This window comes from Chinchilla lanigera, unplaced genomic scaffold (genome assembly GCF_000276665.1).
Source record: "Chinchilla lanigera isolate Chin_1 unplaced genomic scaffold, ChiLan1.0 scaffold00023, whole genome shotgun sequence".
Taxonomy (NCBI): Eukaryota; Metazoa; Chordata; class Mammalia; order Rodentia; family Chinchillidae; genus Chinchilla; species Chinchilla lanigera.
The window spans coordinates 10,611,527-10,632,357 of NW_004955424.1; the positions used below are offsets into that span (position 1 = coordinate 10,611,527).

The following is a 20,831-nucleotide window of genomic DNA, read 5'->3' on the forward strand; positions in this document are numbered from 1 at the left end:
GGAAGGGAAGGGAAGGGAAAGGCAGGCCAGGGCAGTGCAGGGCAGGGAGAAAGAGAAAGAAAGAAAGAAAGAAAGAAAGAAAGAAAGAAAGAAAGAAAGAAAGAAAGAAAGAAAAGAAAAGAAAGAAAGAAAGAAAGAAAAAGAAAGAGTTTGAAGACACAGATAAAGAATTTATTGTAGCATTGTTGAGTGGCAAAAATTGAAAACCATGAATTTTTTTGGATATAAAAATGAATTATTGTGCATCTATACAATAGTAGTAATAATAATATATATAGTCATTGAAAATGATGAGTTAAACCTATACCATTTAATTCAAAGCATTGAAACAAAGTGTAGAGTGAGAAAAACAAAATGTAGACAACAAAGTCGTATTTGCATTTACAGACACGGATACTGTGTGTGTATGTAGGCTGTCCCGCTAGAGAAAGCCTGGATAAATGAGCAAGGATTTATACTACTTTGTCAACAGGATTTACTTGAGATAGGTGAGCCTGCATTATGTGTCAAGGAGAGAATTCGGGGAAAGGGAGCCTAGGAACAAACGGATAAGGAAAAGAATATCAGCTCTGGGAGGAAAACAGCATTTACAGGATAATACCCATGCACTTGTGCAAAGTTATCCCTAGGTGGGAAAGAAGGGCACCATTATCAGAAGGAGAGATGCTAGAGGAGACCCCCTGCTCATAGCCTTCGTGTGAATCAGACACCTCTACTACTCTAGGGCTGGGGCTTTCGAAGTGTGGACTCGTCCTGTGTATGCCTTGTCCTAAGGCCCAAGTACCCGTGGGGTGTCACAAACCGTAAGCCGGAAAGGCCCAAGCCGGCTTCACCAAAGCATCAGGGCAGAGAGTGGGGCCTGGAAAGTCTGGGTGAGGGTTACAGGCGTCAGTCACTCTGCTTGTGCTGGGCAGTCTTTGTGGCACTTCAGGCCGAGTGATACATTTGATTTCTAAAACCACTGCCTGGTGTATTCTTCACCCCCAAAGCTGTCTTTGCAGTCCCAGCTCATCCTTCGGCTTCTCCACGGATAGCTGACTACATGAAAGCAGGGAACAGCTAGAGGGAATGCCCCAGCTTGACTGCCCTCACCATCTAAGTGCAGTGCGGAGGCTTCCTGCTTCCTTCACCCAGGTACTTTTCTCGCCTAATGCCTGTTGCTTACCTTGAACCCTCTCCCTGCTACCTGTCTCTCCCCAACCCAGGGAGCTCCTGGAAGTAGCCAGAAGTCAGAGGTGGAGGCTGCCCTTGCTCGGAAGAGGTACGCCATGATGAGGCCGCCTATCTCAATCTGGGGCGCAGTGCTCTTCTCTCCCCGCACGCTGAGCTTTCTCTGCAGCGCTCAGAGACTTTAGCGAGGCCTGGGAGGCCTGAGCCCTGCGAGGTGTGGCTCCTACAAACGCTGAAACCTGTCTCCAACAAAACCAGACCGAACCAGCAGATTCTCAGCCCGGTGAGGGGATCCGATTTCACTCTGACCTGAAGTCGGGAGAGTAAATTTAAAGCGCTTCGTTAGGGTTGTTAGAGATGCGCAGCGCGCCTGCCAGGCTCGTGCGTAAACCGCGCTCTCTGGAGGGTGCGGGCGCGAGCCAACCCCAGCTGACGCGCGGGTGGGCGCTGCCAGTCCCCGCCGGCGCCGCAGCTTCCGAGTCGCCCCGCGCAGGGAGCGGGCAGTACCGAGAGGTGGCAGGGCCTTCGGAAGGCTCCGACGGCTCGATTCCCACGGTTCGGTTCCCGAGTGGCGCCGCTAACCGCGGAACACGCTCCCGAGCTCAGCCCATCTCAGCTTCTCCAAAGCCAGTCGCGTTCACCCGCGCGTCTTCCCTACTTCCCCCAGTGCCCGGCCCCAGCTGGGCCTGCTGAAATTTCTTTCAACTGGGAGACGAAGCCTCAAAGCCCGTGAGGGCTGGGAGGTGCAGGAGTGGGGCGAGAAGGCAGGCCGACCTGCGCTCCAGTCCCTCTGCAAGCCCGGAGGGCGGAGAGCGAGGCGTCCCGCTGGGCTCCGCCGCCGTGGCCCGCGGGCCCGGGAGGCGCCGAGCAGGAGGCTGCCGGGGCCGCTCGCAGCGAGCGCGGGTCCGCAGTGTTGGCTGGCTCAGAGCCCAGAACCGCGCGTCCGGGTGACAGGCGGGCTGGTGCGTGGCTCCTTCGCTCACCGAGCTTCTCGGGGAGCCCAGCCAGGCCCCCAGTGCCTGCAGCCGGGCTCCTGGGGGGCTCAGGGGGACGCTCAGCTGAGAGCCAGGCCACAGGTTGGCTGGGGTCCCGAAGACGGCCTCGGGAAAGTTGCTTTGCGGACCCTGGAAGCCGGCCCTCGCCGCGCCTGGCTCCTCACAGCAGCCAGAGCGAACCGGCGTCTTACTCCCGCTGGAGCGCGGCCGGGAGCACGGCGCTGGCACCTCGCCCTCGCTCTTGCCCCACTCCCACCGTCACTGGCAGGCGCTTCTGCAGAGCAGTCGCAGGGCTCCGGGCTGCCCCCTTGGAAGTTAAGCGTTCTCCACGCCAGCTGTTTCCCAAATTCTCACCACCACCCTCAGCATCCCTGGTGCAACTGTGGTTTCAGCGGCGGACCCCTTCTGACTCAGTTACTCCCAGGCCACCTACTGCCCCCTCGCGGAGCGCTGGGGCGTCCGTTTTGCAGACGCCCACAGCTGGTAGCAAGCCGCAAAAGGCATGGTGGCTGCGGCGGTGAAGTGAGACAGCTGCCAACAGCTGGCGCAGCTGCTGCGCAAGGAGACTGGCGGGTACGCAGCCCAGGTACTGCCCCTTCCCAGTGACGTCTCTGCAGCGGGTTATAAAAGCCTCGCGCGCACCCTGCAGAGGTAGTGCTAACTCCCGAGCTGAGCAGGACCCAAGCCAAGAGGCGCCTGCCACGCTGCAGGCAGCGCGGCGGCAGCGGTATCTGCGAAAGCGAAAAGACAAATCTGCAGCTGAGCACGAGAATCCCCTGAATCCCGGCCATCGAATCAGAACTTTCAAAGGTAGCGCTGCGACGGGCCCTCCTTGTCCGCCTAAGTCCTCGTGCACCACAGGGCTTTGCCTTTCCCGCCGCAGGAAGGGGAACTAGCAGTCGCAAACTGGAGCCGGTGCAGAAAGGCGGGTTCTCTTACTTCCTAGCGCAGGGAACCGGCGGGACTACTTAGCGCCTTTCAGTTTAACGCAGACTACACGCGCCTCCGGATTCTGAACTCAAATGCTTCCAGAAACTGAAACGTGGAGGAAATCAAAGCCACGAAGGTCGGGCAGACAGAGCATCTAGAAGTCTTTATTCTCTGAGCGCCAAGTCTGCTTGCAAGGAGAGTTCTGCGCAGGAAGAGACTTCTTCCCTCCTGTCTGGCTTAACCAGGATCCCGAGCCTCAGGTGCCCGCCACAGGACCTGGCTGCAAAGCGGGTGGTGTGCGCAGAAGGGAGGGCTTTGCCACGCACCTGCGAAATGGACAGCGCCCTCCCCGTGGAGTCGGACCTCTTCCCGAATATCTCCACCAACACCTCAGAACCCAACCAGTTCGTGCAGCCAACCTGGCAAATTGTCCTTTGGGCAGCTGCCTACACGGTCATCGTGGTGACCTCTGTGGTGGGAAACGTGGTGGTGATGTGGATCATCCTGGCCCACAAGAGAATGAGGACAGTGACCAACTACTTTCTGGTGAACCTGGCCTTCGCGGAGGCCTCCATGGCTGCGTTCAATACAGTAGTGAACTTCACCTACGCTGTCCACAACGAGTGGTACTATGGCCTGTTCTACTGCAAGTTCCACAACTTCTTCCCCATCGCTGCCGTCTTTGCCAGTATCTACTCCATGACAGCTGTGGCCTTCGATAGGTGAGCTTGCCCTTTGTGGAAGTGAGAAGTGTCCAGAGAGGAGCATGGCATTGCTGTGGAGACAGGGCTGCATCATGCATGGTAGAAGGGGAAGACTGACCACACAACAGCCTGGGGTTCTCACTGGCTGCCAACTGGTCCCCAATTTGATCTCCCTTTCAGTCTCCTTTTTTCCATTTCCTTCATTTAACTTTCCATTCTTTATTCACCCATTCATCTCCCTGACCCTATCCTTTCAACTCCTGTTTTGCTCTTTTCCATATATTCCTACTCTCCTTTCCCTTACAGCGTAAAAGGAATCCTCAGGACTTAGCCAACGAGCTGGCCTCTGGCTTAGTCTTTGTAAACTCCTCCTGGCCTGCTATTCTGTTGGGTAGCTTCTTGTTGTTTTGTGTTTTAAGCATGCACAGGCAAAATTCATCATTTTTCATTTCTTCCTCAAGATTTCGGGACTTTGAGTTCTCCTTTCAACTCCCCAATATTATTTAAATGTGAAAAGCATTTTGCCAGTTCATAAAATAGTTCAGATTCTAATTCGCATCCTCTGTGTTGCAAGGAGTTCTTCTTAAAGAATACCATAGACAGGGACCCAGGAAACTTACCCAGGAAGTTTTCTAAGTTTCTCTTGCTGTGGAAGCTCAGTGCTTTTAGCATGTCTGTATCCACACAGAAATGTTCTTGGCAAAAACAACTGAGAGCTTTTGTTTCCTACAACCAACAAGTTAGAGGTTCAGAAGAGGACTGGATATGGAAGGTTAGTATTTTTAAACACAGGCTGGGGATCTGGAATGAGTGACCCTTCAGGTGGCACGATGAAAAATTGAATACTAGAGCACAGTTTTAATGGTATGACCTTTTGTGGATTTCATAGGTCTTCAGTGTGTATGTCTATGTGGATACAGGTGCTAAATGTTTACCTGGGGTGTGGAGGTATGTTTAAAACACCTGTCACTGTGATTTACAAGGGATTCTTCTAATGTTTTACTGAGATAAATACATGTGAGAAAGGAGCTATGAGAAAAGTAAAAAAAAAAAAATTCCCAGACTAATCCCTTCTGAGTAAAGATTGTTTTTGAGTTGCAGTTGATTTAAAGTCTTTTTCAGCATCTGAGGTCAACGAACACTTTTTAAATTGGGAAACCTCTATGTTCACCCTTTGAAGTGGTGTTGAAATGCTGACTGTGGACTCCTTGTTCATCTTCTTTCTGCAGCTCTTAGATGCTTGATATGTTTTCTATAAAACAAGTTGTGAATCAACTTATACTTTAAGTGTAGAAGGTAAACAAATTACTCAAAGTGGCAGTGAATCATTCTGTAAATTTATTTTTGTAAATGTGTTCAGATACTTAATTTTGTGAAAGTGAAGTAAACCTGTAAATCTTTCTGCATTCACTTGCTCCTTCACATCAGCTTCCATAAACTTAAAAAAGAAAAAACAATTCTCTGGCATAAGATACAACCAAATATCAGTGCAGGGAAATGTGATGCCATCTTAGCCCTACGAATGCATTCTTTATGATCCCTAAATTAGATGGTAAGTGGCTGTTTTTTTACTGTGTTGGGGCCTCACCTGAGCTCTGGGGAGATCTGCCAGTCAATGTGAGCTGGAACATTCAGCAGCTGATGGCAGCTGGTATAAGCACCTGCAGACGGCTCTGTCCCTTTGGCTTACTTTGGGAGCATGTTCCATAGCCCTGCTCTTTCCCTTGCAACTTAGATTAGGAGCTACGATCAGGGTTAGCATGCTCCTATTACATGGGTACAGAGCCAGATTTTCATGGTACAGTTGATTTTCTCAATGAAGATCAAGGGGTCTGTGATGATACAGCTTCAGGAAATGACAGCAACAAGAAACATTCCCATGTTTCTAGTGTGCAGATGTGGGCCAGAGAGATTAGTGGTGATACCCTAAATGTTAGAGTTCAAGTTAGAGTTAGAATTAAGCTTCAAATGTCTCTGTTCACCGCTCTAATCTCCTGCTTTTCCTTGCTTGGCCTCCTGAGCACACCATCCAGTCATGCCCTCAGGCTCCTCATGAGTGTGCCTCCTGCATGCATAGTCATCCGATCTCTCCCAAGAATGTTGTAGAAAAAAGGGGCTGTATGCTCTCTCCATATGAATTATCTTTCCTTTCTCCAACATAAAAATAAAGACAGATAGTAAAAGCTAAATTATCTCTTTGAATTTTTGATGAAAAATCTTTAAATCAAATCTTTAAAAATAATATGGCTTTCCTCATTGTAAAGTTAAACTTTATTCATTGCAGAAGATTTGGGAAATACGAAGAGCCTAGACACAAAATTGAAGTCAACTATTATTGCACTATCCAAAAATAACACCTGTTAACATTTGAATTTTTGTTTTATGAATATTACACTACATACCTGAGTTCAGATTTTATATAATTTACAGCTTATCTTTTCATTGATATTAGTGGAAAACACGATAAGTTTGCACATTATTAAAATGCCTTCAGAAACATAATTTAAATGATTCCATATTACTCCTCTATATTTATGTACTATTATTTATTTAACCACTCCCTTACTGTTGGGTATTTAGCGGATTCCTTAATTTTTTTTGCCATTATATTATGATGAGTCCTCCAATGGATGTTTCTATGTGTTAATTTTGTTTTGCTTTCTTGACTATATTTATTCCTTAAGATAGATTTCCAGAAGTAGAATTATGAAATCAAATATATTTTAAGAAAAGATTTCTCCTCATTTTACAGAATTATAAATTCTGAGCAGAGCAGGAAACACATGTACTGTGTCTTGTTCATTTTAATGTCCTTAGCACAAGCAGACTGCTTGACATATAACAGTCACTTTAGTGTTTATCACACAGGTGAATGAATGAGTAAATAACACATATTCCCAGAAGACCATTTGGAAAAATGCATAAAAACTAGACAGAAAATGTAAAAAGCACCTTAAAATCCAACTAATTGTGGCTAACCAGTTAAAATTCTGGAACACTGGTTTAAAGTCTATCTGTGTTGCTTAAATCACCTACAGTAATTCAAAACTTTAAAAATAAATTTTGCATCATAATAAAAACCTTCAATAGCTGATTGTAGATGGTTTTTTGGGTTTAATTGTGTTTGTTTGTTTATTTGTTTTTGAGGCTGCTGCTGTTGCTCTTGTTGTTCACTGGCATTATATCATGGGTAGTTTCCATGTCATAAAATATTTAAAACAGAACATTTAATCAGCACATTATATGATGCAGTTATGATCACTTACTTAACCATTCCTCTACTATTAGATATAAATTGTTTTAATTTTCATTATGACCAGTAACTTTCATCTTGGACATAAATTTTTGAGATGATCTCTTTTCCTTTCATTGGAATACATTCCTTGAAATAGAATTGTTAGGTCAAACTATGTTGCTACAATTTGCCAAGTTTCCTTCCAGAAGCAAAATAAATGAAGAGGAAGAAGAACTTCAATTGCAGAATGGAGTACTAATTTAAATGTCTTTTGTAGTTTTTTTTTTTCATAAATGGGAAAGGGGACAGGGAGGGAGGCTCTCCTTCACAAACAATACTTATATTTTGAAGTCAGCAGTTACTTAGAATTTTTTTAAAAAGTTTCAGAGACTCTAGTTAACTCCAACAAGCAGCAGGATTTTTTTCTTTGGAACCAGTATAATTTGTCACACTTAAAATTTGCAATTCTTTTCCACTGGCAGAACCAAAAGATATGTGTGATACTTAATGAGATGTAATGACCACAAGAGGTGATCCTTTGGCTGACAGGGGCTAAAAGTGGATAACTAGCTGTTGTAATGGGGACCAGAATCTAAAGAGGGAGCAGGTAGACCCAAAGCCCCACATGGGGTAGAGAGGCAATGGGGAACCTGACCTGGACCTCAAACACAACAACAAAAGTCTCACGGGAAAGCAGTGGCCTGGTGTCATAGCCACTTTACCTGGCAGAGGCAGGTATAACTTCAGTGAGATGAAAGGTGAAGGTTGCTCATTATTGAGATTGGTCCTAGATATATTGTGCTAGAGTGAAGGAAAACATCTAAATACGGATTGTGTCTAGGAAATATGAAGTACAGTCAGGACCAAAAATATCGTTGCCCAGACAGAAGTAGCAACTGAAGGCAGAAGAGGAAATGAGCTCACTGAGAGGGTAAAAGAACCTGAAACAAAGACATGCACATACAACAAGAACTCTGCCCACCTATCCCCGGTGTCCACACCACAGCTTTCCAAGTTTCTACTAGTCCTGCTGTCTAGCCTTGAACCTCACCTTGCTAGTTAGACCTGGGTACCATTATCTATCTCAGGGTAATCCTTGAGTCTTTCCCTAGCCCACCAAAAGGTAAGACTCAAATTCCAGGATCCTTTGCACTAATTTAGATGGACCCACAAATTTCTGTGATGTTGAGAATGGCCATTCACTATGAACTCATCCACCACAACTGGAACCTTAGATGTCAGTTTTTTGATTAAAACAGAAACTTGCGAGGGCTGGGGATTTAGCTCAGCGGCAAAAGCGCCTGCCTGGCAAGCGCAAGGTCGTGAGTTCGGTTCCCGGTACCAGAGAAAAAACAAAAAAACAAACAAAAAAAAAAAACCCAGAAACTTGCATTTGTTAAGAATTTGTTTTTTAATCTTTTTGAGACAGAGTCTTACTGTGCAGTTCAGGCTGGCCTTGAGCTCACTTTGTTTTTTTGTTTGTTTGTTTTTGTTTTTTTTCTGGTACCAGGAATCGAACTCACGACCTTGAGCTCGCCAGGCAGGCGCTGTGCTGCTGAGCTAAATCCCCAGCACCAAAACTTGCATGACAGATGGACATTTAGAGTTTAGAACCATGCTTGAGAAGTTCAGTGGCCACCACCTGCCTGGAGCTGCTCCACCAGACATTACTTATCTTTTCCCAATTACCAGGAGTCCTCTGTGTCTTCAATGGTCACAATTGTTAAAAAAAAAACTAAACAAAACAAAACCTAGCAGGAATACAAGTTACTTGGTGGGGGAGAGAATTTTTTCGCTATAAAATCACATAGTAGGAGCAGACTTTCTCACTGTTATTGTTGAATGTAGGCAATTGTAAAATGAGAATCATGAAGGTGGGAGAAACTCGCTGTTAAATTTAGAAAAAATATTCACTCTACTGAGGGATTTTGCCACCAACTTAAGGTGCTCTTTCCTACTGTGGAACTTTACCTCTTCCCCTGAAGAATTTATTTATTTATTTATTTTGGTACCGGGAATCGAACTCATGACCTCAGACTTGCCAGGCAAGCACTTATGCCACTGAGCTATATCCCCAACCCAGAGTTTCTTTTATGTTAGGAAAATCGGACTGGTTTGAGGTAACTACAACAGAAGGTGCTAAGTGATATTTTTGTTGTTGTTGCAGTTGTTGTTGTTTGTGATACTGGGGGTTGAACCCAGGACTCATACATGTCAGGCAAGCACTCTGCCACTGTGCTACATCCAACCAAGGGTGTAGTTCATGTCAGTGGTACAGACAATTTCTATAGGCGAGAAAGGAAGGTTATGTTCAGTGGTGATGAATGATCAAAGACTGCAGAAGGTGGCAGTTGAGTTGGACCTTGAAGATTATATATGATTCTTAGAGAGAACACATTTTTTAAGAAAAAGGTGACATTAGATAGAAGAAGCTGTATGAAAAGAACATGGAGGGCAAAACTTGCAAGGTGGGATGAATAAGAGATTGATTCAACTGAATGAATGCACATGTGTATCAAGGAATGAACAGAGGTTTGCTGAGAAGATGACGGTAGTTTATGTTGATTTGATGTGAAAATGTAATTTTTTTGGAAGTGCCTAATATGTAACTATAGAGGTGTGTTTAGGAAATGAGAAGCCAGATATCAAAATGTAACCTGAAAGTGTTAATAAAATCTGAAAGGTACAATAGATATTATGAAAGAGAAAGAAACTGCTCAAGAGGAAAGAACAACTGGGATGAGGGGAAGGAGAAAAGAAAGCAAGAAGGAAGTAAAAAAAATCTATATCTATCTATCTATCTATCTATCTATACCCAAGATAGCTAAGACAATTGTACTACTAATTTCTGTTAGTTTATTGAAAGGAACAATTAATGTTTAGTTGTTTAATCACTTTTGCATGCCTATATCTGATAATCTGAGCAACTACTTTGAAGATAACAATATGTAATACAACAACCATTGCTAATTTCCTATCATCTTTTTTTTGGAATGCTGTATCATTTCTATTGTTTTTGTGTTGTTTTGTTTTTGTCTTTGTTTTTGTTATTTTGTTTTTGTTCTTTTTTCTTTAAAATAAAAAAAAAGCGCAGAAGTGAAAAAAAATGTAAATTCAGGAGTTTTCCAAATACAGAGATCATTAGAATTTGGAGATTAGAGGAGATCTCTTCCATCTATATACACATTTCCTTAGAAGAGGCTTGAAAGTCACAGGAACATCCTACCAGGCCCTAGAAGGGAAAAGGAACAGTAAATAGAGAGATAGTGAGAAATCAAAATATGTGAAGAGATAAAGATTAAGTGAGTTGCTTTGTGGTTGATTGTGTTTATCAATGTCATTGAATCCAAGGCCATAAAGAACATTGGGTTTGGCAATATAGGACACTGGTGAGTGCTAAGAAACACTGTTAGCAGAGTACGGTCAAAGGGAATAACAGTTATGGGCATGGTTTCTTTCTCATCCATCCATCCATCCATCTAATTATTGGGGAAGGTTTTTGTTTTGTTTTTTGAGACAGGGCCTCACTAGATTGCTGAATTGCCCATGCTGGGCTTGAACTTGTGGTCCTCCTGCCTCAGCCTCACTGAGTGTTAGGATTACAGACATCTTCTACCTTGCACAGTCATCAAACTGTGACTGAGCACCCACATTGTTCCAGATACTGAGGCAGTAAGACACTGCCTTTTCCCTTGTGCTCTCAGGGTTTGGGGAGCAACAAAGACATAATCACCATACAACTCGATGCAGTCAATGCCCTGCTAAGGGACCTCAGAAATAAAGCAACATGAAACATGAGAAAGACTTACTGCCAATAGAATGAGAAGGGAGAGGAAAAAGGTGCGAGGAGAGAGAAGGAATGCAGTGGAAAAAGATGGCAGAGAATGAGGAGGAAAAAGAGGAGGAGCAAAGTTCACAGCAAAAATATGTGGCGTTTTAAAATTAACTTCAGAAGCACTACATTGGAAATGTTCGTGAACGATTTATTAATATTTGTCACTTGGAAACTAGAAAAGAGATTTCTTGGTAGTAAAATTGAAAATGATGCCTCGTATTCGTATGCTCTCCAAGGTATTATCTCATCTAATCCTCATGGTGGCAATGGAGATTCCTTTCCTACCGTGAAAGACTATCAGAAACAATTTATTTTAGTATTCTCCCCTAACTCTCCACCCTCTCACAGCTTGGAGAGCCATGCAACTTGTTTTTATGTGCTTTATGTACCTGTCTACATACTCCTGCTCAGGATGGTTTTTGATGATATCATATCTAATGAGAGCTGGCACTGAAAGCACAGGAGACGTAAGGGCTCTGCTGTAGCAGAAAGGACATCAGAGACACTGGAAGACACTCCCTCCAAATACAAACTCTACCCCACAACCTTCCAGAAGGGCCATTGTAAGAGTTTCAAACCCTACTTAAGCATTTTACTCAATTTGTCTCAATTATTAATTCAATCAAGTGTTGTATGATTATAAATTTCTTCCTTTAAAAATTGTCTTCCTTTCATGGAATTGAAATCTGCCTTTCTGGCTTTGGGCTACTCCCACTAGTATAATGCCTCTTCCATGTGGTAGCATTGCTAACATAGGGCTTCTGAAACTCCCCTGTCCCTGGTTCTTTGCTCTCTCCATCCTCATTGGTCACTACTACTTGTTCCCAGTGGTTAATGGTTCTCTTAAAGGGGAGTGACCACAGTGAATCATCACCCCATCACCAATGCCCTTTCCAGCACCATCTGCTGTAGGAAGGACATCCTTTCTCATGGACTTGTTCTTCTCTTAGGCTTAGTTTAGGAGCCATCTCCACTAAGAACTTGACCTTGACCTGTGAGTCTAAATGAGGTGTCCTTATTGTCTATCCCCATAGACTTTGTCCAGTGGTTCTGTAACTCTCAATAATATGTGAGTCTACCATACCTCCCTGCCCACTGGACCACAAGCCCTCAGGAAAACAGGGATTCTTTATCTGGTTTTCTATTCACAGCACCTATACAAGTTCCTGGTACAAAGTAGGAATTCACTGAAATGTGTGCAATGGGGCAGACTGACTACGCCTCCCAAACAAAATCTGAAAACCAGACCCAATGCATGAGCCAGATCCTAAAGCACATATATGATGTTATTATATATTGAAGCAAAAGAAAAATGTGGACAAATTTCTGCTTACCATACAGACACGCTACAATACAGAACACTTCTGATGAAGAACCTCCTGTTCTAGAACAGCTATGAGTTCAGATTCATACTTGCTTCTTCCCCACTCCACTTGACTCGGGCCCCATGTGATTGCTGACTCATACCCAGAGGTCCCTGATGCATACTGTGCCCCAGGAAAAGACCTCTAATTGGAGGAGATGTTGATCATTTCCACTGTAACTACAGTATCTCTGGGGGCCCTGTGAATTTCTAAATATTTTATGGACCCTTCTCTGGCCCAACTATTGTCAACCCCCTGGCTTTTTCTCCAGCTTTCTCCACTAACAAGAAGTACACTCTGCTTTACTTGTCCTTTTTGAGGCAAGGCCAGCAGAAAGTCACCCTGCACTCAGCCTTCCAAGTCTTGTGTCCGTAGTGGTTATCTAAATGCCTAGGCCACAGACACAGGAAAATTTCAGCACTGAGTGGCATAAGAAATCCAAAGTCTAGGAGACAGATTGAGCAGCTGTCTTACATTGTTCTAAACCTTCTTATTCCACCTAGAGAGGTTACCAGTCCCCCTCAGTTGGAGGGGAAACAGAAGGCTCTGTGGAAAACAAATCCAGGGAGGAGAAGATGCTCCAGCTATGGCCTTAAGGCCTGAACCTCACCATGAATTTCAATGCAATCTATGAAATGCTCTAGAAAATATGTCTAAGCAGCCATGGGCTTCATCCCTTGCTGCTCTTCTAATTCCCTCTCTTCCTCTTCCTCCTCCTCCTCCTTCTTCTAAGTCTTCTTCTAATTCTTTCTCTTTTTGGTAACTCCTTCTTCCATCTACCTTCTCACTCAGCCTTACTACTGGGTCTACTATTTGGAACTCTTTCAGGAGTATCTTCCCTGTCATTTATATGTTAGTGTCTTTTAAGAATCTTGTCTCTAGCTTTTGACAGTAGAGTGGGGCGTTAGTCAGCTTTCTGTCACTGGGAGCAAATACCCGAGACAAGAAATCTAAAGGAAGAAAGACTTACCTTGGTTCACGGTTTCAGAGATTTCAATCCTTGCCTACTTGGCTTCATTGCTTCTAAGCCTGTGCCAAGGCAGAAACACCATGACAGAAGGGTGTGGAAAAGGAAAGTGCTTCAGCTCATAGCAGCAAGGAAGCAGAGATGATAAGAGGATCAAAGAAGAGGCCAGAGACAAGATGTTTTCCTGAAGGTCACACCTCCATGACCCACTGTCTTCAACTAAGCCCCACTTCTTAACTTTCAATTACCTCCCAATAATGCCACCAGGTCTATGGCCATACCACCCTGAACTTGCCCAATCTTGTCCAATAATGCCATGAAATTATTAACATAGCAATGGGTTAATTCACTGACAAAGTTAGAGCCCTTATGATCCAATTACCATGACCTAATTATCTTCTGGACATGTCTGAAGACATGAGATGTTGGGGAAACATTTTAAATCCAAACCATAGTAGTGACCAGTAGGAAAGAGCACAGGTAGTGGATTTCAACACTGGCTCTACCAGGTACTAGCTGTGCAAACGTAGTCAAGATATATAACCTATCTGGGCTTCAATGTCCTTATCTGATAAAATGGGTACAATAAAACTTACCTTATAGAACACCGCTGCAAGGAGAGAGGGAAAGGTGTGGGAAAAGGCCTTAATTCATTGCCTAATGCTCAATAAGAGCTCAATTAATAGCAATTATGATCTAATAAACACCATTGGATCCACTACACATTCCTATTCCCATCTCCGGCACTAAATCCCTTCCACATCATGTACAAATGAAGTATTTATATTCTTCCCAACTAAAATTATACTTTAAGATCCTTCTGATTGGCCATCAAATATCTTGCTAATTGCTTTTCAGCATTTATGCCATCTGTGGAACATGCATATACTCCACCAGAAGTCTATCATTTAGCTAGTGTAGATCATGCTACAGAAAATGTAAATGATTTTTCTTCTATCTTCAAAATGCACTGTTGCTTCCCCATCCTTTATGCCCCCAAAACACCTCTTTCACATGGAGAATGTCATTTGCATATTTAATGTATGAGGGAGAGCCTGCTCATGTGAAAAGCTCTTACAGCTGCGTGATTTTTAAATACTATTCATCTTATTAAAGTGTTTACTTAAGACTTCCAGCACTTCTTATAAATCATCCACATTTTCTTCTAAATCTAGCTTATGCTTGTTAAAGTCTTAAACATCTACTTTTTCTTGACCTTTGACTAAAGCTCAATTAGCTCTTACATGTGAGATGGAGCTCTTTCCCCCAGTATTTCAACACCATTTTCAATCAACAATCAAACAACCATATCTGTTTTGAGTTAGTTACACATTTTTATAAACTGAACAAATCAAGTAATCTTAAACATGTAAACAGCACTTATAAACTTGATTAAATTCCCTTAAACATTTCAAACAATAATCATGAAATTTAACACACCTGGTTTTCTTAAAAATTTTAATTCTCTAGCAAGCCAACTTATAAATAAAAGAAACAAAATCCTTCTTAGGAATTACATACCTCTTGTAAATCTAATAAATCAAAACTTCTAAATTTAGCATATCATATTCTCTCAAAGAATTTCAAATTCCTAACTATTAACCTTTTAAATTCAATGAACAAGTTTCTCAGAGGCACTTAATTACTGACTACAAAATTAACTCATGGAAGTCTTCCTAATCATAGCAATTAAAATTACATACATGACAAGCCAAATTCTCTAATATATCATTTGACTTTCAGCAAATAACACACAAAGCAACATACATGGATCACAAAACTTACTATTTTGAATACACACTACTTACATAGAAGCACCATTTCTGCATTGTCTGCTTTTTTAAAATGCCTTCCCAGGATTAAAAAATTGTACAACAAGGGGTTACATGTGATGATTAATTTTAATTGTCAACCTGATTGGTTTGAAAGACATCTAGAAAATGAGTAAACATCTGAGTATTTGGTTGGGTCAAGGGAGCATGACCTTGAGGACTCTATCTGGTGCCTACCCACTTCCTCTAGGCCTCTTCCCCTGCTCTTTTCTTCTTTTGTGCTGAGTTGAGCAGTTTCCCTCCTCCCTCCATGCTGACCACAGATTGAAACCTATGGAACCATCAGCCAAAATAAACCTTTTCTCCTTTCAGTTTATTTTTATGGAGTACTTGCTTCCAGCAACGAAAAACTGACCTATACATGAAAGAAACATCTCCTCTGTAAGAGGCAGCTGAACTTTCGGAATCAGGGGCTGAATCGGAGGTCCGAGTTTGGATGTATGGCACAAGACTCTTGCCCAGAGCTTCAGCCCAGTTCCTGGACACTCATGACAGTGTTGCCTGCCCAGTGCCCATGGGGTCCACACACACTTTTCTACTGGAGTAGCATTTTGAAGTCCTTGTAGCATGTCCTCCTGTATTTCCTTGACTTTCTTCAAGTTTTACCCTTTCTCACCTTTTTTCTGAAGATTTCATATCTGATTCACACATAGATGTTGCAGAGCCCCACTCTAGCCACAGTTTGCATTCAACTTCTTTCCACGCGATTGGAGTGCACTGCATGAACCCGAGCATATTTTACATTTCTGACCTTCATTTCTGGATTGTTCTTTGATCTGTGCATTAGTCAGTTTTCTGTGGCCAATAACTACAGACTGGGGTTTGTTTGAAGTTTATTTTGACTCACAGTTCTGGAAGCTGAAGTTGAGAGGCTGTGTCTGGTGATGATCTTGTTGCTGGCATAATGCAGAACATCGAATGGAAAGAGATGGGCGCTGTATGAGTCTGTGTGTCTCCTCCCTCTTTATAAAATAAAGTCTCTCTCCCTCTTTATAAAATACCACTAGGACTCAACATTGAGGGACCCACCCCATGACCTTATCTAATCCCAGTGGCCTCCCAAGCATCCCACCTATACATTGTAGTCAGATTAAATTTTTGCCCTCTTAATACTTCACAGTGAGGATTTGATTTCAATATTTGAAGACTTGAGGAACACTCACACCATATCTAGACCATATCAACATGAAAATAGTGACACCAACTCCCCCCACAAAGAAATCACCACCTATTTTGAGTCTTCCAGTTTCTTTCCTGAGACTTTTAATTAAAGGTAAGTATATGCCAGAATTTTCCAGTTATATTCTATACATCCATAGAAATGATTGGAAATGGAGTGACGTGTGCCAGTTTTGACAAAGTCAGGCTCCCAGCATTCTTCAGGCCTCTGCTCCAGAAATGTGTGTCTCAGTATTGAAGGTTTGCCCTGCAGCATCCTTGCCTCTCAGCACAAAGTCTTCGGTGGCAGGGTCTTCCTTCCTGAAACCTGAAAACCAGAGTACTCTGAACCTTCCAGATGGATCATGAGATGTTCTTTCTTCATATCACTGCACTGACACTCTGAGCTGTCCCTTGTCACTGCTACAATTTCAGAAAACAAAAATAAATCATGTAAAAGTATGCTCTGTTCTTAGAGCTCAGCCCAGTTCCCTCAGCCATAGTGAGCTGATGAGCCACCACCTTTGCTATTACATAACTGCTCTGAGCCCATGCATGGAGGCTGCTGAATGTGCAGGCCAACCTCCCCTCTGCTCTCTCTGTCACAGAATATAATTGAGACACTAATTTTTAAAAGCCTGGTATGCACATTTACTGGCATGTGAGGAGATTAGGAGCTGCAGCTTAAATGCTCACCTTGTATGATTTATTAATTTTATTGTACTGTGGAGGAAGGTCCTCTAAAATAATTAATATGTTTCCATAAGAGGATTTGTCTGACTCTGAAATTGTTTTAACAAAATAGAACCCTATAAAGAGCTGAAACACTCTCCTAAATAGTCTCAGGGAGCCAGAGGATGCCTAAAATGTGCTAGAATTCATGATGGGAACAGAAATAAATGCAGCCCTGTGTGTGAAATATTTGTTGCTTCAACAATTTAACTGGGCTCTTCAGAAAAAAACTGGAATATACAAAACTTTGTGGCTGAATCCTCACTGGAGCCATCATTTAAATCTGTTCCCAATGTTCTTTTCTCTTTCGAGCTGCAGAAATGAGAGGTTGGGAAGTTAGTGTGTCCAGGATTCAGCCAGAATATCAGCAAAGCTAAAGCCTTCGTGGATTTTCATTGTTTTCATGAAGACACTGCCAGCTTACAAACTAAACAGAATGCAAAGAAAGCAGCAATGTTATCTCTTTCCTTTCTGGAAGTTTCTCTCCAATCACGATATAACTACCTCAAGTTTGCTTTGAGGAGCTCCAAGTCCTCCCTTATTAATGTAGGATCCCAAATTATGGCTAATTTTCTACACAGCCCAATCCAAGTTACTAAACTAAATTGAACAAGAGAAACATAGCTGATAAAAATCAGTCTAAGGTAAAGATGACAGGGGCTTTTTTATTCCTCTAAGATCTCATTCATATTTCAAAGTCAGAAGATGTTCATTCTACTTACTCTTTGAGCAGGAAAGTTTATAAAGAATCATGAGAAACTTAGTCATAGGGACTGGGTCAGTGTGGGACGTAAGGAGTTTGGAATTTAAGTAATTTAGCAATGTCTAGAGTTGTCCTAGCCCCCTGTACAAAGGAACTGATGGAGAACCCTGGGGACCTGTTGTTATGAGTCCACATTGCTACTGAAAGACTTCTCAGAATTGTCGCTGCACTGAGGTGCCAGTGAGCTCTGGGTTTGTGTTTGGGTAATAAAACAAGGCTGAGTTTACTCTGTGCTTCATATTTCATAGTTCACTAACTGTCGTGGTAAATATATAATTCTTTTATAAATTGGAATGATATTTTCATCAAGAAGGGACTTTGGATCACAGGTCTAGCTAGTCCTCAGGGTCTAAAACATTGAGGTTAACGGGAGCAGTGCAGTCCTATTGCAACTGTCAAAGTTATTCTTCAGCCAAGCAGCAAGCATCCTTATCAACGGATTTGTGTTGTTCACAAATCCTGGGGTGAGGGCCAGTTTTCCAAGACCTGGGTGTTCTGCCATTGTTGTTCTGGGCCCACATTTCATCAGGAAACTTTAATCTTTTTCCTTTGTCTGTGTCTTTCCTTTCTCCCTTTCTTTCTATACCTAGCTAAAAAAAAATTCTTCTCTCCATTTTGCTCAGCCCTACTTCAACATTTTGAAAATAGCACAATTTCAGAAAATGTCAATGGTTGAAAATCAGAAAAGGAACAGATGAAAAATGCTGTTTTGTGTAAAACATTTACATAGCAATATTTTAAAAACTCAAATTACTAGTATTCTGGTTAAGCAGAGGGACCCAGAAGGATCCTGAGAGAATTACTGGAGGCTATTGATTACTTAGGTATAAATTTAAGCTACTTTTGCTGAGAAAAAATAACTTATTCTTGAATATTATCTACACAATTCCAAGCTCCTTTTAGATCATATTTAAAATGAAACTACTTTTTGAAGTATGAAATAGTACATACTTATTAAAGAGAATTAGCAACTTAAAAATAATATGAAGAAAAAACAAAAGCAAAATCCACCCTTAGGTAACCAGTCAAATGTTACTATCATCAATTATTTTATTACAGGACATTTTTTTCTATGCTTAGGATCTTGTCCCTAGTCAGCTTTCTGTTACTGCAACAAAATATCTGAGTAGTCCACTTAACAAGAGAAAAGGTTTATCTTGACTCATAGTTCCAAAGGTTTCACTCCATGGGTGATTCACCCTCTTGCTTGGGGATGTGACAGGATAGTACTTTGCAGCAAGAGCGAAATGTAGAAGACGCCTGTTCACCTCATAACAGCCAAAACTCAAAGAGAGACAGGAATGTGCTGGGGCCCTAGTCGCCCCTCCAAGGGCCTACTCTCCAATGACCTAACTTTCTCCCTCTAAGCCCTCCCTCCCACCACCTCCCTACTAGCACCACAGGCTGGTAACCAAACCTTTAACACATGGGCCTCTGGAGGACATTCAGATTCTGACCTACAGCTGTCTTTTAGCACATAAAATAATTTCATTTTTATTTAACATAATATAGTAAGAAATATTTCACACAATAAATTTTCTTCTATAAAACCATGATGACTGGCCATGAGGTATCACAATTTAAATGATCTTCCATCCTTAGATTTAACAGATTTTCTAGTTTTTGCTTTAAATTGGAATTTTAAGTGCATTTAAAGCGCTCATGGTTTGGAACCTTTCGAACTATGATATGTAACAAATGATCAATATATTTTAGCTAAACTTGCACATATTCATGACTATCAGGTAAAATTCTTATAAGAAAACTGTCCAGAGTATGAGATGCTTTAAGGCTTTTGCTTCATTCTGCTAGCTGGTCATCAGAGGGCATAAGTAATATGGCAGCATAAATCAAAATACCCAGACCCAACATAAAGACCTGTTATTTGCTTATGTTCCTAACAATTTTAGAATAAAATTCCAATTTAAAGATTAAAAATGTTGTTCATGTTTGCATTATTTACTAGTGAGTATAGCTTTATATATTTGTTATCCCATTATGTTTCATTTTGTGAATTACTTGGCAGATCTTTACAATGTAATCTTAATTTTTTTGTTTTTATTTTTTATTAGTGCATGTTTGCAGTACACCATGATCACTTTCCTCATGTGCAGTTGGTACATGTACATAACATACCTCAATTCATTTTCATCTCTTTCCCCTCTCTTTCTCCCTTCCATCTTTTCATCTCCTTCCCATTTGAGAGCGTTCTGTCTCCCTACTTCCTATTAATTTTAAGTTACATCCTGGTTTGTAGAAACTGTACCAAAGATATAAGGTTTTGGTTGTCTAACGTGGAAATATTTTTAATATTTCTGGTTAAAATTTTAATTTCTTCATGGATTATTTTAAATTCTTTTTCATAGTTATATCCATCCACCTTCTCTAAAATAAAACCTTGTTTCTCTCTTTGGTATTACACTGGGAAAGGGATTTCTCTACTCATAAGTAAATGAATATGTACAAACAATGTTATCTACTTTTATAGTTTACACACTATTAAATTTTCCATCCATTATTCAGTTAATTTAGATTATATCTTTTTAAATGCCATATATGCTTATTTGGTTGTCCAAATACCATGATTAAATGATCATTTCCCTGCTGATTTGAGGTATTGCCTTTGTCCTCCATTGAATTTTATCATAGTTAGGCTGTCTTTTTAAAAATTATGTGATCTTTTTTACTAACAAATATGAATTGAAGACATGCATAAAATTCTGTGTGACATTTCCATACATGTACAAAACACTGGTAATATCCAACCACTCTTATTCCATCCTTGCCGCCCTCTTCTCCTAGCACCCTTCCCAGTCCTTAATAATCACTACTCGACTTTCAGGTTGACTTTTATTTTCCACATATAACAGAAAACCTGTTGATATGGCAATTTCTTTAACTGTATTGGATACCCAGTAATACTATATAGTAGTATTACTATATATAATAACATAGTACTAATATAGAAGGCATTTATTCTTCTTGATGAATTCTGGGCTTATTATTTAAAATACCTCTATTGAAAAGTCTTATTAGAATTTTCATTGGAAATATATTAGATGCATTACATTTAAAAATTACCTCTGGGAAGAACTGTTAACATATCAGGTTTTTTCAATGAATGAATTGTGCATCTTTACATTAAT

At 41.7% G+C, this 20,831-nt stretch overlaps 1 protein-coding gene across 1 annotated transcript in view; it reads left to right on the forward strand.

Annotated features, from left to right (window-relative positions):
- The first annotated feature begins 2,813 nt into the window (after positions 1-2,813).
- Tacr1 (tachykinin receptor 1) overlaps positions 2,814-20,831 on the forward strand; it is a 147,533-nt gene continuing 129,515 nt past the window's right edge. Inside the window, exon 1 of the mRNA XM_005385472.2 lies at positions 2,814-3,817. Within this exon, the coding sequence (XP_005385529.1) occupies positions 3,429-3,817 (389 nt within the window). The 5' untranslated portion in view covers positions 2,814-3,428. The remainder of the gene's footprint in view (positions 3,818-20,831) is intronic.